Source organism: Sebastes umbrosus, chromosome 4 (genome assembly GCF_015220745.1).
Source record: "Sebastes umbrosus isolate fSebUmb1 chromosome 4, fSebUmb1.pri, whole genome shotgun sequence".
Lineage (NCBI taxonomy): Eukaryota > Metazoa > Chordata > Actinopteri > Perciformes > Sebastidae > Sebastes > Sebastes umbrosus.
In genome coordinates this window covers 14,490,473-14,510,784 of record NC_051272.1, presented here as the reverse complement: position 1 = coordinate 14,510,784, position 20,312 = coordinate 14,490,473, and the positions used below count along the sequence as shown (strand labels likewise).

Here is a 20,312-nt window from a genome sequence, read left to right as displayed (position 1 = left end):
TCTCATGTCATTTCCAACTCAATCAGTTGTCCTTTCTGCCGTCTTCGTCGCTGTTTTGGTTTTTGAATAATGTCCATTTCTGCCACTTGTCTTCCATCTGTGTTTCTGGCAGTCTTAAACGATGTGTCAGCTTCTCCATTATGTATATCTCCTCTACTACCCCCATCCACTGCTCGTGTGTAGGGGGTTCCACTCTACCCCATTTCCTTGTGATAGCTTTCTTACTAGCTGTTAACAATATCTTGACCAGATATCTATCACTTATTCGTACATTTCCCTCAGTAGAATTCAAATTACACAGGTAGAGAGTCATGTAACTCATAGTGATATCATATCCTAGTATCTTTTGTACCTTGTTGTGTACCACCTTCCTAAACTGTACTATTTTGGGACATTTATAAAATATATGGAAGTGATTGGCATCTAGTGCCGCACACTCTCTCCAACAGACTTTTTGTTTCTTTTAATGAAACCATTCGCATCTGTAACAAGATATATTTTACATTTGGTTTCAGTATGGTTGGTATTACACTAAATGAGGAATTTAAAAATGTGTCTTTTGCCTTTTATTTCCCAGGTTAAGTTTGGAAACACAACTTTCAAAACCGACGTCTTTCCCAAATCCCTCAATCCACAGTGGAACTCTGAATGGTTCAAATTTGAGGTAAAAGGCCTGTGAGCTTCACTGTAAACATGGCAGGCAGTGGTAGTATTATTTTAATGCATCACTCAATGTGGATGCATTACATTTCAGCATTCCTAACCTCTTTTACACTCTGCTCCCTTTTGTGGTCCTTCTCTCTCTTGCTGTGTAGGTTGATGACGAGGACTTGCAAGATGAGCCATTGCAGGTCACAGTGTTGGACCACGACACTTACAGTGCTAACGATGCCATAGGGAAAGTTTACATTGATATTGACCCGCTGCTGTGCAATGAGGCTGCCTCTGTCATCTCTGGCTGGTTTCCTATCTATGATACAATTCATGGTGAATAAACTAATCTGATCATGATAATTGCACAGTTATTTCCCCTTAGGTACCATTCTTTATTATAATGCATTTCTGTCTATTATTTGTTATTAGGTATCCGAGGGGAGATCAATGTCCTCGTCAAAGTGGAGCTTTTCAACGATTTGAACCGCTTCAGACAGTCCTCCTGCGGGGTCAAGTTCTTCTGCAGTATGTCTGACTTGACTTTTGGTTCACAATTGTTTATTTACAGTTTTAAAAAATACATCATAAGACACAATTTGCGTGCATAAAATGCAGATTGACAGTATGCTGTATATGCCAGTAAACTACAAAGCAATGCATGAAAGATGTTTCAGTTGAGGACATCATCATTTTGATGTTTTAGGCACAAAGTTTATTCAGTCTTATGAGTGCACAAGCAGAAAAAGTGTAATTTCCGAGATCAACAAAATTACAAGCTGCGAGTGTGTCAGTATAAATAGTGTATCAGTAAACAGGGAATTGTCAGTTAAAACTATATGCTAAAAGTGTAATAACAGCTTAAGAGAAGAAGGAGCTTTTCCCATTTTTTAAAAACTATATATTTATTTAATTTTCTTATCTTACACAAACAAACAAAAACAAAACACAGCTCAGATCAATAAAGGGTGTTGTGGGAAATGTCACAAGTTACAATAATTCAGGTTCAGGAGTAAAATAATAGAAGAAAAATCAGGTCCAAGATAATTCAGATAGGGCAGCCAGATTTTGTGGAACTGATTTGCTTTGGTATGTAGAATATTTCTAAGATACTCCAAAGGAACAGTTCAAATATAACTTTACACCAACCCTTAACAGAAGGGCCCTGATCACTAATCAACTGTAATAATCTATTTTTTTTAGCAGCAAAAGTAAGAATGTTGTATGACCTTTTTCTAGCTACAGTAGTCATATTTCTACTTGGGAGGCCCAAAATCAAAGAAATTGGATACATTTCTAAGTTTTTGCCACATATATTCCCCATTTAATTAGTATTTCAGACCAGTACGTCTGTAATTTATGACATGATCATATGCAATGAGTTAAGGTACCTATTTCTGTCTTACATTTGCGACACAGAGGAGAAGGTGAGGGGTTAAAAGAATGCCTAACTTTTCCCATTTAATCCAAAATAGAGCTGCAACGATTAGTCGACTAATTGATTAGTCGATCGAAAAAGAAAAATAACTATATAATAACTGTTTTAATTATTGATTAATCGGTCATTTTTAATGCAAAAGTGGCAGAAAATGCTGTTTTCAGCTTCTCTAATATTGAGATTTCCTGCTTTTCTCTGTCTTATATCATTTTAAACTGAATACCTTTGAGTTTTGGACAAAACAAGGCATTTTAAAAAAATCACCTTGAACTTTGAGAAACTGGGGTGGCCATTTTTCGTTATTTTCTGAAATTTTATAGACCAAACGATTAATCGACTAATCTTGAAAATAATCGTTAGATTAATCAATAATGAATATAACCGTTAGTTGCAGCCCTAATCTAAAATCCTGTTTGTCTAATTGTCTATGGCAGCCACATCCATTCCACGGTGCTACAGGGCAGCGTTGGTGCACGGGTTTGTGGAGGAACTTGTGGTGAATGAAGATCCAGAGTACCAGTGGATCGACCGTATAAGAACTCCTCGGGCCTCCAATGAGGCGCGTCAGAGGCTCATCTCTCTTATGTCCGGTAAGACGATTCACAGCGATCCTCTTTTCACGTTGGTGTGGAGGAATTTGTTCCTTGTTAATATGTCTGTGTGTTACACCCTATTTAGGAGAGCTGCAGAGGAAAATAGGGCTTAAGGTACTGGAGATGGGCGGGAATGCAGTGGTGGGCTACTTGCAGTGTTTTGACCTGGAGGGAGAGTCGGGCCTGGTGGTCCGAGCCATAGGTACTGCCTGCACACTGGACAAACTCAGCTCTGGAAGCGCCCCCAACACCAACACACATATACACCCGAGCACAGCCCCTGCTTCCAATGCCTGCAATTCCCCCTCTAAGGATGGAAAGGAGTGAGTATGAACCACCAACACAAGCATGGACCCTGCCTCTTTTTATGTCACTGCAAATCTAGTTTGTGAGAATGGGGAAATGTGATCGGTGCGTGCATGAGAGGGAGAGCGTGTGGACGAAATGTACTGAATGTTATAGTCTACCGGTTACTCCTGTGTGTGTCTCAGAATCTTTGATTCTCCTTTGCAGTTTGTGTCACGTGTATTGCATCATGAAACTAACAGCACACGACAACATATCCTGAGACACACACATGTACAGTACACACACAGCCATCCTCAACCCCCCTCCTCCCTTGTCTGCTCTTTTAGACCGCTCTTGCATGGCTTTCTGCTCTGCCTCTGCATGTTCTAGTGCTTCGTCTTTTAGTGAGTATCTAGCACACACGTGTTATCTGCTCAGCCTCTAACAGTGTGCTCCCTCACTTGGTCCCTGGCTATTTAGTGGTTAGCTTGTGATTTCATCCAGTTACTGTACGCATAACTGCAGTTGAGTGCATGTGTGCCATGTGTGAGATTGTGTGTATCAACGATGTAAACACCTACTTCACATCTTTCTGTCGATGGTTATTGTTTCAGTCGTGATGGGGACTTTTCATTGGGATACATTTTAAATAATGTCTCTTTAGGTTAGCTTGTCCCTGTGCCATTTCTGTCATGTTTACATTCCTGCTGTGCATGTTTGTGTGAGACTGGGATCTTTAGCTGAGAGCTATGCATGAGTTTCCTACTGGGGTTGTAACGGTATTCAAATTGACGTTATCATACCTTATATATTTGCTTATCTACGGTATTGAAAAAATCAGACATAGGTGTGTGTGAGTTAAAGGAGCAAGAGCAGTCTGGCTGCGCTGCTGCACACCTACATGTTAATTGTTAATAATCAAAGGACATTATTTAAAAAGCTCACAGCTGATGTTATCTTTCATTTAGTAGTTAATTTAACATGCTATAGTGCTGCTAACATAAACTAACATACTTCAGTTAACATGTTATGGTTACATACTATTTTTGATCAGGTTTATAATTTGGCTTATTATAATTCTCATTGTAACTGATAATAACAATAGTAATATATCATGAAACCATGATATTTTCTGAGAGTTTTTGTACCGTGTAAATATCATACCGTTACAACCTTATTTCCTGCTGCTTTCACATAGCTTTAAATGGAATAACAGGGGGCATAGAGAGGGCGTAAAAAACAACTTATTTTCCTTTTTTGTTTCCTTTTACACTTTATTGCAATGTTGTGGTGTTGGTTGTTGTTGTGTGCGTCTCTTTCTCCCTCTCTGGCTCTCTGGCTTCATTCGGATTGGAACGTTTCTCACTGCTTGTGTCCAAATCGGTCCTCTGTCTTCCTCCCTCTGCGTGCTGATTGGCCCAGGTCTCCCCTTGCCCACGGATGCCGCTCCACCCACAACAGCCCAGTGCATTCGGCCTGCAGCTCCCAGAGACTGTCCCAGAACTTCTCTGTCTCTGTTCCCACACTCATCTTCACTGGTACGCAGAGGCAGGGAAGGAAATAGATACAAGAGAAAGAGAAGAAATGCAAAGAGAAGTAGACAGTGATGTTTATATGGAAGGAGAAAGGTGAACATATTTTTTGCTGGAGTCTGGTAGGTTGAGAAAGGCAGACCCATATGCCTTTGTCAGAGAAAGACCAAACGTTGACACAAGCCTCAAATCCCTCCATCTGTCATGCCTTCTGCCAACGATAGAGGGTGGGCAGTCAGGTACCGAGTTGCATCCTTCTGCAAGGGCCTGTGATCTCTCTACAGTCACCTGACTTTTACTTCACGCTACTGGGACACATGCTTCAGCTCGTCATCCTCTGTTAAATCTTGTGGTTTGCCATGTTGCTTTCTTTAGTTTGATGTGTGTCTGTGTGTGTTTCATTTGTGTTTATCTAAATTTTGCTTCCCACGCTTGCTTTTTTGTTCTCCAGCCATGCGTAGCACCTCAAACACCCCACCCAAAGCAATTCACACATTCAAACAGATACCTTCCCATTTAATTGCAGCGCTAACCCACTCCCATATATGCACACACACTCACACACGCGCACACACTCGGAGGGTGAGGTGGCGACTGATGTGTGTGTGTGTGTGTGTGTGTGTGTGTCATGTTCTCCTGGCAGGCCGGTATTTGGTGAGGACCTGACCTCGTCCTCCGGCCCGCCAACCCCTTTCAGAGCCCTTCCCACCACCTCCTCCTCTCCTCCCCCCTTCTCTCCTTCCAAGCCATGCAGCCGCCAGTCCTCATCATCAGACACAGACCTCAGTTTGACGCCCAAGACGGGTAAGGACACTTGGCCCCGTCCCCATTCTCATCCCTCCCTTCTCCCTCACCTCATTGTGGTGCTACTCTGGTGGTGGTTTTTACATTTTTGTTTATTTATTTACATTTTTTCATGGTTGAGTTTTAACATTATTTTATTGTAAATGGTGTTGTAAATATTTATTTACCTACGTCCCATCCACCCTCTCGCCCTCAGTGGTCTGGTGTGTCTTCTTTTTTTCACACTATTGCAAAAAAGATGTTCAAGACAGCCTTTAGATCTTAGAAAACCTGCTTAATAGTATGAAGACACACCAGATCTCTGTATTAGTTTTGCCCCCCTGTTGTTGTGGTCTTTAAAAGAAGCACTGTGTCTCATGAGGGGCTGTCGTTGAGCTAAGGTCACTGAGCCATTATGGTTAATCATTGAAGAAAAGGTAACTTTAGTCAAGCTCTGCCCCAAGGACAACTTGAGCACATATGCAGTTCAGCTATAAACACTGTACAGCCTGAAGAACCTTCTCACCAGAGCCGCTCCATTGACCCCTCAGGAGGGGACCAGCAGTCCCCCAAGCCGACCTCACTCCTTGTTCTCTCATCTTTCCTCTTCTCTCTCATCTCTCTCATATTCTCTGCCTTTTTCATGCCCATCTTTTTGCTCCTACATTCTCCTTTTCCTTCTCTTACTCATTTGTGTTAACTTGCCTATCTTTATCCTTTCTGTAGCTTGGTTCTAGACCTCTGAATTGCCTCCCACATCTGCAGTTTGTTGTTCTGCAATTCAAATTGACCTGGTGTTGTGCCCACTGATGGTATTTTCATACTTCAGTTGGAGACACAGTCAACCAGTCAGAACTTTGTAGGCCTTATCTTCCTGCATAGCTTGCTAGCTACAGCCATGAAAAATGGCAACAAACGTGGTAGTTTGAAACTTTATTGTCCACAATTTGAAAAATTGTCTTTGGCTTCACCACAATCAACATGAGTTACAAATAAGACAATTGTAAGAAACAGTAAAAACATTGGAGGAGCTTTGAGTTCAATCATATGCAATCAAATACAGTTCTGGAGGCAATGTGCACAAATGTACAATGTGCAAATTTGTGTTAGTCTACGATTACTTTATATTTAATAGTTTAATAATTCAACTGTACTTACGCAGTACAGGTTGTTGTAAGTTGACTTACAGAAATAACGACTCTTAACTCTAAAAAATGTTCCTTTGTTCTAAAAAAACATCAAGTTACTACCACAGTTTCCATGCCGACTAAAAACTATGTAGGTGGGACGGATACGTCACTAGCTACAGAGTGATTAGAGATGATTAGATGTGAACAAAACACCAACATGAACAAGAAAACGGCTATCATGAACAAAGTGTCATGCTCAATTTGATTATCAGGCTATTCTCTCTCTACGCTACTGTCCACTTTCTCCCCATCACATCCTTCTCCCCCTCCTCGGTTGTTGTGCTTCTAACCACTCTCCTCATTGCGCTGCCTGTCCATTCTCAACATATCTGTTTCTCTGTGCACCCTCCATCTGTTTTTTCTGCTGGACAGTGGTGCCAGTGAGACGCAGGCCTGGGATCTTCCTCTGCCCCAGCTCCCCCACCCTCTCCACAGACACTCTGTCCCTTCCTGGTTCTGGCTCAGCGGGCTATGGTCTCGGCTCTGCCCCCAGAGCCGCCACCCCGCCCCCTCCCTCCACCGTCCACTCAGACACTGACTTGCTGAGAAAGAGCGTGTCCTTCACCGAGGGCCTGCTGCTGGCAGCCTCCGGTATAGTAGGACTGCTGTGTGTCATCAAGTAACAGAAACCTTACAAACAGTGTGGTGTTGGCGCCTCTCTTGTATATTGGGTCAACAGCAGATTGACTCGACTGGTGTTAACAGAAACTAATAACTCCACATGCATGGTGCAACTGCCCAGAGCTCAGTGTGAAACAACACTACTGACTCAGGATTCTCCTACCGCAGCATGTGGTTTGATGTGTTTATCCGGCGTACCCAAACCGTACTCTAGGTCCAGTATTTATGCTTGAATAAGAGAAAATGTTAAGAGTAGGCTAGTCTTAGCAGGAGGATAAATCAGGGTTATTGACTGTTCTTAATCTAAAGTTTTGTGTGCAATTCCAGCTGTTGCCTTCTCTTGGTTTGTCCCAATAACATTAATACTGCAAAGCAGTAATCGACTAACAGTTTGACTGGCTCTTTAGTCCGTTGACCTGTGTGTTAAAATTGATGAAACTAAAGCCAGACTCTCCACTGTGATCAGGAATGGGCAGCGGGGGCAGCGCCGGGAAGGAGGCAGGGCCTCTGAAGACCTTGCTCAGACAGCAGACGCAGACGGCTCTCGAGCAGCGGGTACGATGACTCAACGCTCACATATGCATTACTCATACATGTACTGTATTTACCTACTCACGCTATATGCAGACATTAGAGACTGAAATGCAGTAGGCATAGCTAGGCATGGCTTTGTTCATGAAATGAACCAGTTTGCGTTGCGTGTCAGCCTCAGATGTCTGCACATAGGGACAGGCAGTTACTCTGTCACACACTAATTTTCACACACCTGCATTCTTTGTGAAAAATCATTAATTTACACTGAAGTTTAATGGGGAGTGGGTCTGTGTAAGAGCAAGTAATGTTCCCTTTCTCTGTCCTCTTGATTATTTGTGCTACTCAGGGAGCGTCCTCCTCTGGGTTATTGTTAAACGCCAGGGTATGTCCCATCAGTGTGACACACTCTCTCTCTCTCTCCACCTTTCCCCTAACACGCTGACTAGCCGATGGCCACCACCAAGTCTGAATCAACTCCTAACCCGTCCCTCCTCTGCTGTTTGTAAATCTCACAGGGGCAGTGGGTCCTTGTGTGACCCCCCCGCTTTGTGTGTTTGCTTGGCACCCACTGCACTCTTAAAAGATTCACAGACATGTTTGGCGGAGGGCTGGAGGCTAGGAGTTGGGTTCCCTTCAAGTTTGAAGGGTTGTGTGACTGTGTGTGTGTGTGCCTTCTGGATACTCAACACCTCCCTCCTCTCTGACTTCTTTTCCTGAGTCTGATTTGGTTTTCCTGAGTCAACAACGGGAATGAGCACGCTCACCTCATCACCTCATTCTTGCCTCCTTGCTCCGAGTGGGAGGGGCTGTCAGTCAAATTAGTGGCTATCTTCCTTGCTGGAGTACTGGACAAGAAAGAAACCTATTGGTCCCACCAAGCCATTCATCACATACGTATATCTGCATGGTTGGAAATCACATCATCCCTCAGATTTTTCGTAAAGGTGGTCATCACTTCATCCCAGGATGAATACCAAGATGCTAACAGGCAGTCCACGTATTTCCAGCTCCTCTTGTGAGTGACTGCATGGATTTGCATTCACATTATTTGACTGGAAGCAGAGGACCAGCTGTCACGTTAGTGGACAGAAAAGCATGTAAAACAGAGTCCGGATCCTCAACCAGGACCTTGTGTGTGTGTGTGTGTGTGTGTGTGTGTGTGTGTGTGTGTGTGTTCTTCACTTTCAACTCCAAACCTAATTAATGCATTTATATAGATTTGTAAGGATTGAATGAATCGTCAGTGATACAAAACATGTAGGCTTTACTGAAAATACATTTTGTCAATCACTTCCAGATCTATTTAAAATGCACTGAAGTTTGTGTCTACCAGAGTAGACTGGAATGGAGCGAGTGGGGACTCCTCAGGGGTAAACCTTGCATGGGGTGACACCATCACACTCAATCCTTACTGCATGTTGGCATTTTTCCTAGTATAATAGTAACTGTATTATCATCCAAGTCTACACACATCAGTTACAGATAAAGTACAGAGAAAAACAGGTGTCTTTAATCAATACATTTTTACAATACGCCCAGAGAGACAACTAAATCTTAAAGGAACAGTGTGTAACAATTAGGGGGGATCTATTGGCAGAAATGGAATATAAAATTAATTAAGTATGTTTTCTTTATTGTATAATCACCTGAAAATAAGAATTGTTATGTTTTCGTTACCTTAGAGTGAGCCGTTTATATCTACATAGGGAGCGGGTCTTCTTCACGGAGCCAGCCACCATATTTCTACAGTAACACAGAACGGACAAACCACTGTGTTAACTTTTCCTGCTTGACCCGTAGTCGATAACGATACTTGCTCCGGAGAAAACCCCCGTCACTCCACTCAGCAGCCGGTAAACAAGACACGAGAAACCTTTGTTGGTCTTGAAGAGCTTCAGCATTTATTTCTGCACAAACCGCAACTTCCTCTGAACATTCACTTGATATTCTCAAATATAAACTAACTTTGTCTTCTGCGCCACCAGCTCACTTGTTCGCTCACAACATCACACACATTCGCCGTCTCGCTCTCTCGCTTCACCACTCACTTCCCACGTGTACACACTCTACACCCTGACTCTGCTATTCTCCAAATGACCTAAGCTACTCTCACAACTGGCTCTAGAAAGGCCCATTTGCGTTTTCACATCCGCCACCGTAGTTCTTCTACACGCTTGGCACACGGGAGAGGTTTCAATCTGCACCTTCACCACTAGATGCCGCCAGATGTTACACACTGTACCTTTTTTTGAAGATATTTAGTCTTGTAGCCACTGTTAAAAGATTAGATTTCTCTGTTATTACATTTACATTTTTTAAGATTATGTTGTTGTTGAATCACTGAAAAAAATGTTCTTGTATTACAACAGAGTGCTTATATGTAGGTCTCAAAATAATATGTTTTCATGTTTTTCCTCGAACTAGCCAAAAGAGAACATGGGACATTAGAAACAATCAACAAAAAGACATGTTATTAGAATAACATGTTATTAGAATAACATCTAATAAAATGTTAGAATGGACCAGTCACTAAATACGATTAGCAAAAATACATTGGAAAAGTCCAGAGTGTGTTTTTTCCCTGACTATAAGTGACCCGGCTGTTTTCTATCTGCAGGAGTTCCCCTTCTTCACCTTGACGTCTTTCCCACCTGGTTTTCTGGTTCATGTCGGTGGAGTGGTCAGTGCTCGCTCTGTCAAACTACTGGACCGTATACACAACCCCGGTGAGTGCAGCGCACGCAAACACACAGTGTCCCAATGTAGCTCGTCCACTGTCCTGTGAAATGATATGAGCGAGCTCCTCCAGTGACCTACAGTATTGTGTGAGTGTCCAGTCTTGTTGCAACTGGCTGTTAGTTAATGCTGCCCATTATCCTCTTGTGTTGAACGGTTGGTCCCTAGTCCCAATCTGTTTGATTGTTTAGAGAAATTATGTTGAAAGACTTCAGTTAGTCCTAAAGCAGGTGAAAGCTGTTCCTGGTCATACTTATAGGCTGCAGCTTTGTAGCATTTTGAAGGAGATAAAGTTAGCATAGGCTATCATCAGATGGGTCAAAAAGCTCTATGGATAGGGGCAACTTTCACCTTGTGGTATGACTGACTGGCTTTGTGTAATGTAGAGTTTGTGCTGGTCATGTGATGGCTGTGTGTGTGTGTGTGTGTGTGTGTGTGTGTGTGTATGGTCGTTGTGTAAATGTGTGCTGTGGTGCTGCCCCCTGAAGGTGAGGTGTAATAGTCGTGCATGGCTCCAGTCTATTGCCTGCTGCTTCTGTTGTGTGGTGTTGTTGGCTGCAGGTGGCGCTGTGTTGAGGTCCTGGGTGTTTTATATATGCTCTTTCAAATAGCCTTCTTATCTCTCTGTCAAAATCCTTCTGTTTTCTTGTATTTTGTCGACTTTTAATGAGATTTATATCGATGACAATAAGACATTTGTTCAGCAGGCGAGTACCTGCCTGTTTAAGGTGTTGGACTATCTGAGTCCACTCTGCAGCTTCAGTCATTTTTGACAGTCTTTGACCGCTTTGACTCAAGGATGTCTGAGAATTTAGGGAGAGGGGAGTGCTGATGAATGTTGGCTGGGTTAGGATTAACAGGGTTCTCTTCAGAGATGGACAAGGGAACCAAAGTAAGATAACCAAAAAGGATTTTACTAATAATCTGCAAAAAAAGGTCTAAGCATGCCATGTCATGATTAAACCTACAGTATTCATGGCTAAACTAGTATAAACAAAATCATTTTAACATAGTTTTCCCTGATCCAAATTGCAGGTATAGCTTGGAAACCTTTCTGAAAAGAGCCCTGGTCACTGTTGCTATGCCTCGACTATATCAACTACAGATTAACATTAAAGGTACCCTGTGGAGGTTTTTTTTTTACCATGAGAAGCACTATGGTATGTTTTACAAGTGGGTCACTCTTTTGTTTTAGGGTTGGTCGATAATTCAATATGGTAATTTATTGTCGTTCGATGGAATCATATCATGATTAAATCATATATCGAGATATCGTGATACACAATTACGTCGTCTAAATTGATAATAACAAGCACATACTATCTCAAATTTCATCTCAAAATGTGATCAAACTATTGTCTTAATCTGATTACTCTGTATTTGTGGGCATGCATGTAAACATAGTCAGTGTATAGTAGGAAATATTTATACATTTCTTTTCTCTATAATTTCAGAAGTTCTTAATTAAATGAGAAAATGCTCAGTACTTTTCATTTGTCAAGTATTTAATTCATACAGGAGTATACAAAAAGAGGCTTTACCATATGGTTATTTCATATAGACTATTTATTTATTGAATTACCAGAACATATGCTATATCGTGATATATATTGTTATCGAGATATGAAATGACCTATATCGGGATAGAAGATTTTGACCATATCGGCCAGCCCTATTTTGTTTGTATAATTTGTGCACAAGGATGCACATGCACAAGCATGCGGATGCTGCGATACATCGATCACTACTGGCGGTAACATGCAATGATTTTAGCTCAGCTTTTATGAGGAAGGTTTTTTAGACCTCAAAGATGCACACAATGCGTTTTGGTGAGAAAACTTCACAGGGCACCTTTACATTTAGAAAGTATACTAGAGTTAGGCTGCTACTGCATGCTCCTTTTTGTAAAATATATATATAGTCTATCTTCTCCTTAAATATTTTTAAAATTTGGGCTAGATCTGTAGCTTTTACTCATCTCTCTTCTACTCTTTTCCCTGTCAGTCTTCTTCTTTCGAGATTGTGTTAGTAGGCCTGAATATAGTTTGTCTTTGCGTAGTGACTGTGAAGTGTTGTCTGTCTTTGCATAGTGACCGTGGAGTGCTGCTGTTGTGCTGTGCTTGTTTGTTAGATTGTCTCTTCTTCTCTTTTTCTCTCTTTTCTGTACTAACGGTGTGTTCTGGCCCAGCCTTGGGTAACACGCGCTCATACAAACTGCTAGACTGGAATAGTGTCACTGCAGGTATTTCCCCCCTTTTACTGCTCTCACCCACAGGAGTGATGGCAGCTCAGTGAAGTTAAACTTCATGCACCCACCCAACACTGACATTTAACCAAAGTAGACCAGCTAGCCTAAATATCCACAAACAAATTCAACATTAGTTTGAAATTGATGAATTCAGTGAGCTGCCATTCTCCTCCCTCTAATCTGTGTGAGTGTGTGCTGAGCTGAGTTGAGCATGCGCTGTGTCCCCCACCCCACCCCATCCAGCCTGGCCTGGCTCCCCCCCTATCAGCTCATCTTGCTGCACAGAAGCGCTACAGCTCTTCCCTAATGTTGTCCCAGCGCTGTTCTAACGCTTCCTGAATCAGCATCGTGGTCAAACCTGTCTAGACCAGAGGAGGTTTAGGAGGTTTACTCTGTGACAAAGAGCCACTGACTGGGCATGTGCATCCCTAACTCACTGGGCCGTATTCATACTGAGTGAGAGAGAGAGAGAGAGAAGGAGGGATGGATGGATGTCTGGAAGGCAGGTTGATTTGGTGGGTGTCAGTTGAGGAAAATAAAAAAATGGATTTGGGATGTATGATGGGGATGGAAGGAAAGATATGAGTATAAGTATGATATCACTCAGTATTCTCTAACGTAAAAACTAGACTAGGTTTGATGGACTCTAGTGAATGAATATGGCCCTTTTCTGCCCATGAGCGTGCACATGGTCATGAGCGTGCACGTTGGTGAGCCTGTGCCTGTGTGACATGCTGCTTCTGGTTTAAAGGAACCCACCTCGTGGACCTGATGCCTGGCCATCAGTCATTACTCTTCATCTCTTCAGTTGATCTTTTCCCCTCCGTTCATTCCTCTTCCCCTGTCTCACCCAGACGTTTCTCTTTCTTTGGGGCTCCGTCAGCATGTGGCCCTCTCAGGGAGTCATGGGGTGCGGCTCAATACTCTAATGTAGCTTCCTTCATGTCTTCACTGATTCAGAAATGAGTGAGATTAAACTCACATCTGGCAACAATTAGGGTCTCATGATCAATGTTAATAAAACAGGATATTAGAGCAAAGCCTCATGAGACTATTGAAACACACCCATGGTTTAGCCTGTATGATGAAGGCCTTTTGAATTTAAAACCTTTGTCACCAGGGTACGAAACACTTTAAACACATCAGGCTTTTATATAATTACTCTTTTACCAGCCAGAAATATTTTCTTTCTTTAGTCAGACCATCAGCGAAAACTAGGGCTGTACAATTAATCAAAATTTTATCGAAATCACAATATGGCCTACTGTACTTTTAAAATCTCAGGAGGTGCAATATTTGTTAAAAGCGAAATGTGTGTCAAAAATACTTTTTTAAATAAAATATATTCGTGCTGCAGAGATGTCCTAGCCTACACATCATATTCTACAGACTTTCATATACGACAGATCTTTGTTTGGTACATATCCCTGCAAGAATCACACCATCATCATTTTAATATATTTGTCAATGAAAATGAGAATAATGATGTAAAAAATTATAATTCCCTTTCGTATCGCAAATCATATCAAAATTTCAATATCAGATATTTTTTCTAAATCTTTCAGCCCTAGCAAAAACATACCTAATGGCTGGTGACTGTATCTCACCTGTGTCCTTTCTGTTAGTGTGGCTGACTGAAAGGAGACATAGAGAAGAGAGAGACAATATAGTATTTAAGGAATGCCAGTGACAACACACACAAGTAACCATTGACTTTGCCTTCATCATCATTCTCAAACTCTCATTTCATCATTCTCATTGTCACTTTGTTTCACAAACTGATAGTTGGTTTTGGCTTGCTTTACCATTTAATTTATGTATCATCAGAAAACACAAAGTGTACTGTTGTCTTGTTTATTTTCTGATAAATCAAAGCAATGAGATACCAGATTACATTTAGACTGATTTCCTGTTAGAGTTTTTGTACTTGTCAGGCAGTCTTTTTTTTTTTTTTTTTTTTCATCTAACTACGTTTACAATAGTTATTTAGTTTAGCATTAACTCATCATTAACTGCATAGACTTAAGTGTTAAGTGAGGTTTTGATAGATAATTCAGCTAATCAGATGTTTTGTTTTGTTTTTTGTGTGTGAAAGCTATCTGATTCAAAAATTTGTGTTTTGCAGATGAGCCAGAGACTCGCGACGCCTGGTGGGAGGAGATTCGCCAGGAGATCAAATCTCATGCCAAAGCACTTGGTTGCCATGCTGTTTTGGGGTACAGCGAGAGCACTAGCATCTGGTATGTAGTAGTACATAGACACACACGGAAAAATATTTGCCCCTTTATCCCTTTTTTTGCCTACTGTTTGCTATTTGTCTTAAACAAATATGGTTTAATGTCCTGTTCTCATCCTCTGCCCTTTCTTTCTCTCTTGATCCGTCCATCTCCCCTCAACACAGTGAGGAGGTGTGTATCCTGTCGGCGTCAGGCACAGCAGCCATCCTGAATCCTCGGTATATGCGCGAGGGCTGCCTAGACATCGGAATCGCCGACCACAGGTTGTTATGATTCAGAGACTGATTGTAAATCCTCGTATGCGTACAGTTTATGTCAGCACAGCTTGGATTGAGCTATGGAGGCTGATACCAGATGGTGTGTGTGTGTTGTTTGCCAGGTTTGAGGAGCCGTCTCCTCCGAGCTGTGGCTTCTGCCACATCCCGTATGATGAGCTCAACATGCCCTTTCCTGCCCAGCTCACCTACTGTTATCAATGCAGGCGACAAAAGGTCTCAAATATATTTTATTGTTTGCCTGAATCCAAGTTTGGTGGAAAAAAAGTATGAATTCATTATAATAATTATGTTTTTTTAGGTTCCTGATGTGCTGTTCACAACAATCGACCTGCCTGCAGAAGCAGCCGTCACAGGGAAGGGCTGCCTCATCCAGGCCAGGTAAAACACCTCACAGTTAAATGACTCCAAGCCCTTCCAAAATGATTGCCAACACAGAGAAGAAACACACCAAATCAAGCAATTCAGCAAGTGGGCTGAACAATACATGTCCCTCACATCAAAGACATTGCTCAAAGTTAGTTAATGCCAGTGTTTATTGTCTTCTAGACTGTGTCGTCTAAAAAAGAAGGCCCAGGGCGAAGTGAATGCGACGGCAATCTCCAACCTGCTGCCTTTCATGGAGTACGAGCTGCACACTCAGCTGATGAACAAGCTGAAGCTGCGGAGCATGAACGCTCTGTTTGGCTTACACATACAGATCAGTGTCGGAGAGAACATGCTCCTGGGTCTGGCTGTAGGTTGACATTTTTAGGTTAACAACAGCTTAATCAGCCATACATGTGTGTTGCTGCAACTCCTTGAAATGTGTGTGTGTGTTCAGTCCGCTACAGGAGTGTACCTGACAGCCCTGCCGGCACCAGGTGGCATCCAGATTGCGGGGAAAACTCCTGGCGACCTGAGCAATGAGCATCACATCCTCACCATCCAGAAAAGGATCAATGAGACCATAGCCAAGAACAAAGAGCTCTATCAAATAAACCCTCCGGTGAGATACACAACACATGCACGGACAGTAAATGAATCTATAGACGACAAGGTTTGTGATTGAAGGCCCAGACACACCAAGTCGACATCAAAGAACTAGCGACAATGAAGGCTGACTGCCTCACGTTGTCTTTGTCTTGGTGGACAAGTGGCATTTGAACACACTCCAAAGACTACAACCGACGGCCAGTTAGCACGTACGTTCTGCGCCTGCGTTAGAGGAAATAGCTCTCCACACCAGCAGGTAACAGTAGCCTGTATTTGTCATTCACAAAGGGAAACCAGAAGACAGAGGACTGCGGACATGATGTTATGGTACGTACTGTACATGAAGCAAAGCGGCGTTTACCGACCATTTTCACACCGCTCTCACTCACCACTTAGCTTCATTCCAGATGGCCATGTCGGGACAATATCTGTGTATTGGAATGATCAGATGAGATGAAGATGAGAAATGAGGAGAGCCTTCTGTTTTTCTTCTTTACTCGTTTGCTTGCTTTCCTCGCTTCTGTTTCTCTGCTCCTGCACTGATTCGCTTAAGATGAACAGCCAATCAGAGTGATTTCTCTTACCGACCGGCTCCTCCACCGATTCAACATGCTGAATCGGCCGAAAAGCTTCCGAGACGGGCAGACTAGAGCCGACACCAGAGCACACACTGCAAAAAAAACAAAAACCGCTCACTGACAGCCCCAAACTGTCTGACGGCCGACCGTCGGCTTGGTGTGTCAGAGCCTTAAGTCCGCAAATTCTCCCCGATTATGCCAGGTTTTCACTGCTAAGTAGGTTTCTACAGTGATCATTCAATATTATAGTAGCCAGGGTGTCATGTTAGTTTAGCCCACAGCCCATGACATAGTCAATGTGAAACCCTTTAACCCAAAAGTAAATACTGTAAATAGAAAGCTTTGGGAACCTGTTTCAACAAAAACATTTAAAATGGTGTTGTTCAGATGTGTTGGAAACTTAGCATTTACTCTAATAGAGCTTGGAATATTATTAATTTACCTGTATCTTGGGTCAGTTTTATATGGTTGTTGTGTTTTTAGGGCTTTGAAGTCAGATGTCAGAATAATATCTACAGTTTATGACCTCTAAATATTAAAGAACTGTGCCTGTCACATACATTGTTATATGAAGTTAATAAGGTTTTATTTTACACAATAAGTGTAGTGATTCTTTTACACAAACGTATACATTTTGTGCTGAACTGTTTCTATTATTTTGGGTATAATTCTCTCTTTTTCTAGTGTTAAAATCATGTACGTAATCATACATTATATATAGTCTGTTCTTTGTGAATCATGATAAACTTACCCCTCTTGTCTCTCTCTGGTCATTAAAGAAATTATTTGCCCTGGACCCTGAGGTGTTCTGCGGCATAAACATGGTACTGAGCACGGCAACTTTTAGCTGTGAGACACAGCAAAGCATGACAAATATTTCACTATATTAATCGCAATACTACACCTTTTTACTATAACTGTATAACCGCTCTTAACTGGGGACGTTTGGGAGCAGCTAGATATGTAAACCACTCCAGAGTCACCTCTCGAGGGCAACTCACTGTAGACTCATTGTGTTGATGTACTTGTATTATGGCCATCTACCCTGCCCATTCACACTCTCACCTGTATATGTTTTTATGGTGTGTGTTTTTCGCCACTCCTTACTCTTCCAGATTCATATTCAAATTAACATTAGCTATGTGTGTGTGTGTGTGTTTGTAATGGTGCAGCTCATTGGGTACTTGGGTGCGTGTGAGCATGTGGTGTGTTATTAACATAGACTTTCTACTAGCTGTACAGTCTGGGCACATGTGAGATGCAGATGTGCTGCTGCTGTGGTGTTCACTGTGACATCCTGTCTGCTTGGCTTTTGTGTCCCTTTTGCTTGCAGGAGGTAGCGGAGGAAGTGGTGGGTTCTCCGATTCCTGAGCCGAGGCAACGATCCAGACTTTTCCGCTCCCACTCAGAAAGCTCAGATGAACTGTCTGAACTGGACCTCTCTCATGGCAAGAAGGATGCCTTTGTCCTGGAGGTGTGCATCTATAAAAAATAAATACATTTATATGCAACAATTTCCATGGACAAGTGTAACCATTTGCGGTAATTTCCATAGATTGACGACACTGATGCTGTGGAGGACATCCACTCCCTCCTCACTGATGCGCCTACCCCCGCTGGTATGCTCTATCTGCTCACTCCACATCATTATGCACTGCACATGCTCAGTTATCTCCTGACTGGGTCGAGGCTCTAACAAATGTCGTCATGTCATTATATCTTCAGGTTTCTACAGCTGCAACACTGAGATCATGCCTGGGATTTTCAACTGGACTTCAGGAGTTCAGGTAACTCTCCATAATACAGTTTTGCTTCCTTCTAGAGCACCAAAGATGAATCGATTAGTTGTCAACTTTTAAATTAATCGCCAACTATTTTGATAATCGATTAATCTGTTTGAGTAATTTTTTAAGGGGAAAAAAGGAAAAACTCTCTGATACCAGCTTCTTAAATGTGAATATTTTCTGGTTTCTTTACTTCTCTATGACAGTAAACTGAATATCTTTGAATTGTGGACAAAACAAGAAATTTGAGGACGTCATCTTGGGCTTTTGGAAACACTGATCGACATTTTTCATAATTTTCTGACATTTTATAGACCACACAACTAATCAATTAATTAAGACAATTATCAACAGATTAATCGACAGTGAAAATAAATAATAACAAATACAATTTTGAGGGGTCTTTTTCATGCACGTACATTGTGCCATTGTGCACATTCAACCAGCAGAGGCATCTACATCTAAACAAAACTACAATTTGAACATAATTATAGCAAATCTGCCAGTAAGGCAGAGTACCAAATAGGAAATTAAGCCCTTTGTCTTTTTTGTTAGTTTATGCTGCGTGTTTCTGTTACTGTCTTGCAGATGTTTACATCGGTGAGGGTCTTTCGGTTGAGTAATGCCAATCTCACTAACCAAGGCTTGAACAAGATCTTCACTGACCTATGTGAGAATCTGCTAAAGGTAAGAAACCGTTATTGATCAGTTGGTAAGTCCGCCATATGTGGTGCCATCCTTATCCTTTGTAATGCGCATTTTGCACACTGATTATAATCGTACTTTCAGTGGTTGTGTTTTCAATGAGTTACAAGTCAATTCATTGTGTGTGTGTTTCAGAGTTTTTACTTCAAGTTGCGCTCCATGATCCCCTGCTGTCTGTGTCAGCTCAACTTCACTGTAGCAGTGCCAGAAGAAGAACTCATACAGGTGAGTGGTTTCAGGCCATCTCTGATTTGTGAAATTGCAAACAAAACAGAATTGATAAGTCAATTTAAATTCTTTATATATATCTACTACTGTACATCTGTCTGTCTGCCTCCCAGGTCACTGTGACAGCTGTTGCCATGACGTTTGACAAAGACCAGGCTCAGGAGAAGCCTGCAGACAAGCCCACCACCAAAGGTTTGTCTGGTTAAAGAACTTTATTTGTGGTTATGGGGAAGCTTTTAATGTTTTCTACTTACAAAGTCAGACAGTCATTAATATCTCCACCAATTTCTGGATGTGTGGCTTCAGTTGCAGCTCTGCTGAAATGCAGGGAATCACATCTTTGACAGCACTGAGGTTTTAGTGCATTGCACTTGTTAGTCTAGTCTTAACAGCCTTATTTAAGAAACATTTCCATTGCACCATAGTGTGAAACAACATTTTCTGATGTACAAATAGTCATTCATATTCATCAACTGCAAGGTTATAATAGTTTAGAATTTTCATTAGTTTTTATTTCACTTTAGTTTTGACTTTTCAGTTTCATTTTAGTTAAGTTTGAGGTAGTTTTCAGGGTGTGTTTGCTAGTTTTAGTTGAGTTTCAGTTTTTCAGAAAGGTTTAGTTTTAGTTTGTATATATTTAGTTTTACAGTAGTTTTAGTTTGTTTTTAGTTAGGGCCAAGTAAAATGTCTCAGAAGTATACAGCTGTATACATACAAAATATATGGTTGGAGAACTTTGTAGCAATGGCCAAAATGTTTAATGTTCTTTGCGCTGCTGATGTGAAGTAGTTGCGGAATAACGCCGTCTCCTTGAATGTCAAATCCGTTAAATTTCTGTGGTTCAATGTCATGAGAGTTGACAAAATTTACTGCTGTCTCCTTTTTTCGGTCGTGAGATATTATAGCTAAAAATACT

The 20,312-nt window shown here is 41.7% G+C and overlaps 1 protein-coding gene across 19 annotated transcripts in view; it reads left to right on the top strand.

The window, feature by feature from the left end:
• c2cd5 (C2 calcium dependent domain containing 5) overlaps positions 1 to 20,312 on the top strand; it is a 28,390-nt gene that overhangs the window by 2,865 nt on the left and 5,213 nt on the right. For 6 of the 19 annotated variants that reach the window (XM_037766844.1, XM_037766841.1, XM_037766839.1 and 3 more), the window contains exons 3-27: positions 578 to 664; positions 816 to 987; positions 1,084 to 1,179; positions 2,524 to 2,679; positions 2,768 to 3,005; positions 5,146 to 5,306; positions 6,848 to 7,066; positions 7,563 to 7,651; positions 7,977 to 8,012; positions 10,248 to 10,356; positions 12,555 to 12,608; positions 14,740 to 14,854; positions 15,016 to 15,114; positions 15,231 to 15,342; positions 15,428 to 15,507; positions 15,676 to 15,862; positions 15,950 to 16,114; positions 16,390 to 16,428; positions 17,459 to 17,503; positions 18,013 to 18,153; positions 18,235 to 18,298; positions 18,405 to 18,466; positions 19,052 to 19,150; positions 19,304 to 19,393; positions 19,510 to 19,588. In XM_037766844.1, coding sequence (XP_037622772.1) covers positions 578 to 664; positions 816 to 987; positions 1,084 to 1,179; positions 2,524 to 2,679; positions 2,768 to 3,005; positions 5,146 to 5,306; positions 6,848 to 7,066; positions 7,563 to 7,651; positions 7,977 to 8,012; positions 10,248 to 10,356; positions 12,555 to 12,608; positions 14,740 to 14,854; positions 15,016 to 15,114; positions 15,231 to 15,342; positions 15,428 to 15,507; positions 15,676 to 15,862; positions 15,950 to 16,114; positions 16,390 to 16,428; positions 17,459 to 17,503; positions 18,013 to 18,153; positions 18,235 to 18,298; positions 18,405 to 18,466; positions 19,052 to 19,150; positions 19,304 to 19,393; positions 19,510 to 19,588 — 2,794 coding nt within the window. Of the gene's footprint in view, positions 1 to 577; positions 665 to 815; positions 988 to 1,083; positions 1,180 to 2,523; positions 2,680 to 2,767; positions 3,006 to 4,392; positions 4,509 to 5,145; positions 5,307 to 6,847; positions 7,067 to 7,562; positions 7,652 to 7,976; positions 8,013 to 10,247; positions 10,357 to 12,554; positions 12,609 to 14,739; positions 14,855 to 15,015; positions 15,115 to 15,230; positions 15,343 to 15,427; positions 15,508 to 15,675; positions 15,863 to 15,949; positions 16,115 to 16,389; positions 16,429 to 17,458; positions 17,504 to 18,012; positions 18,154 to 18,234; positions 18,299 to 18,404; positions 18,467 to 19,051; positions 19,151 to 19,303; positions 19,394 to 19,509; positions 19,589 to 20,312 lie in introns of all 19 variants that reach the window. The other 13 variants (XM_037766853.1, XM_037766856.1, XM_037766855.1 and 10 more) reach the window with 10 other exon arrangements.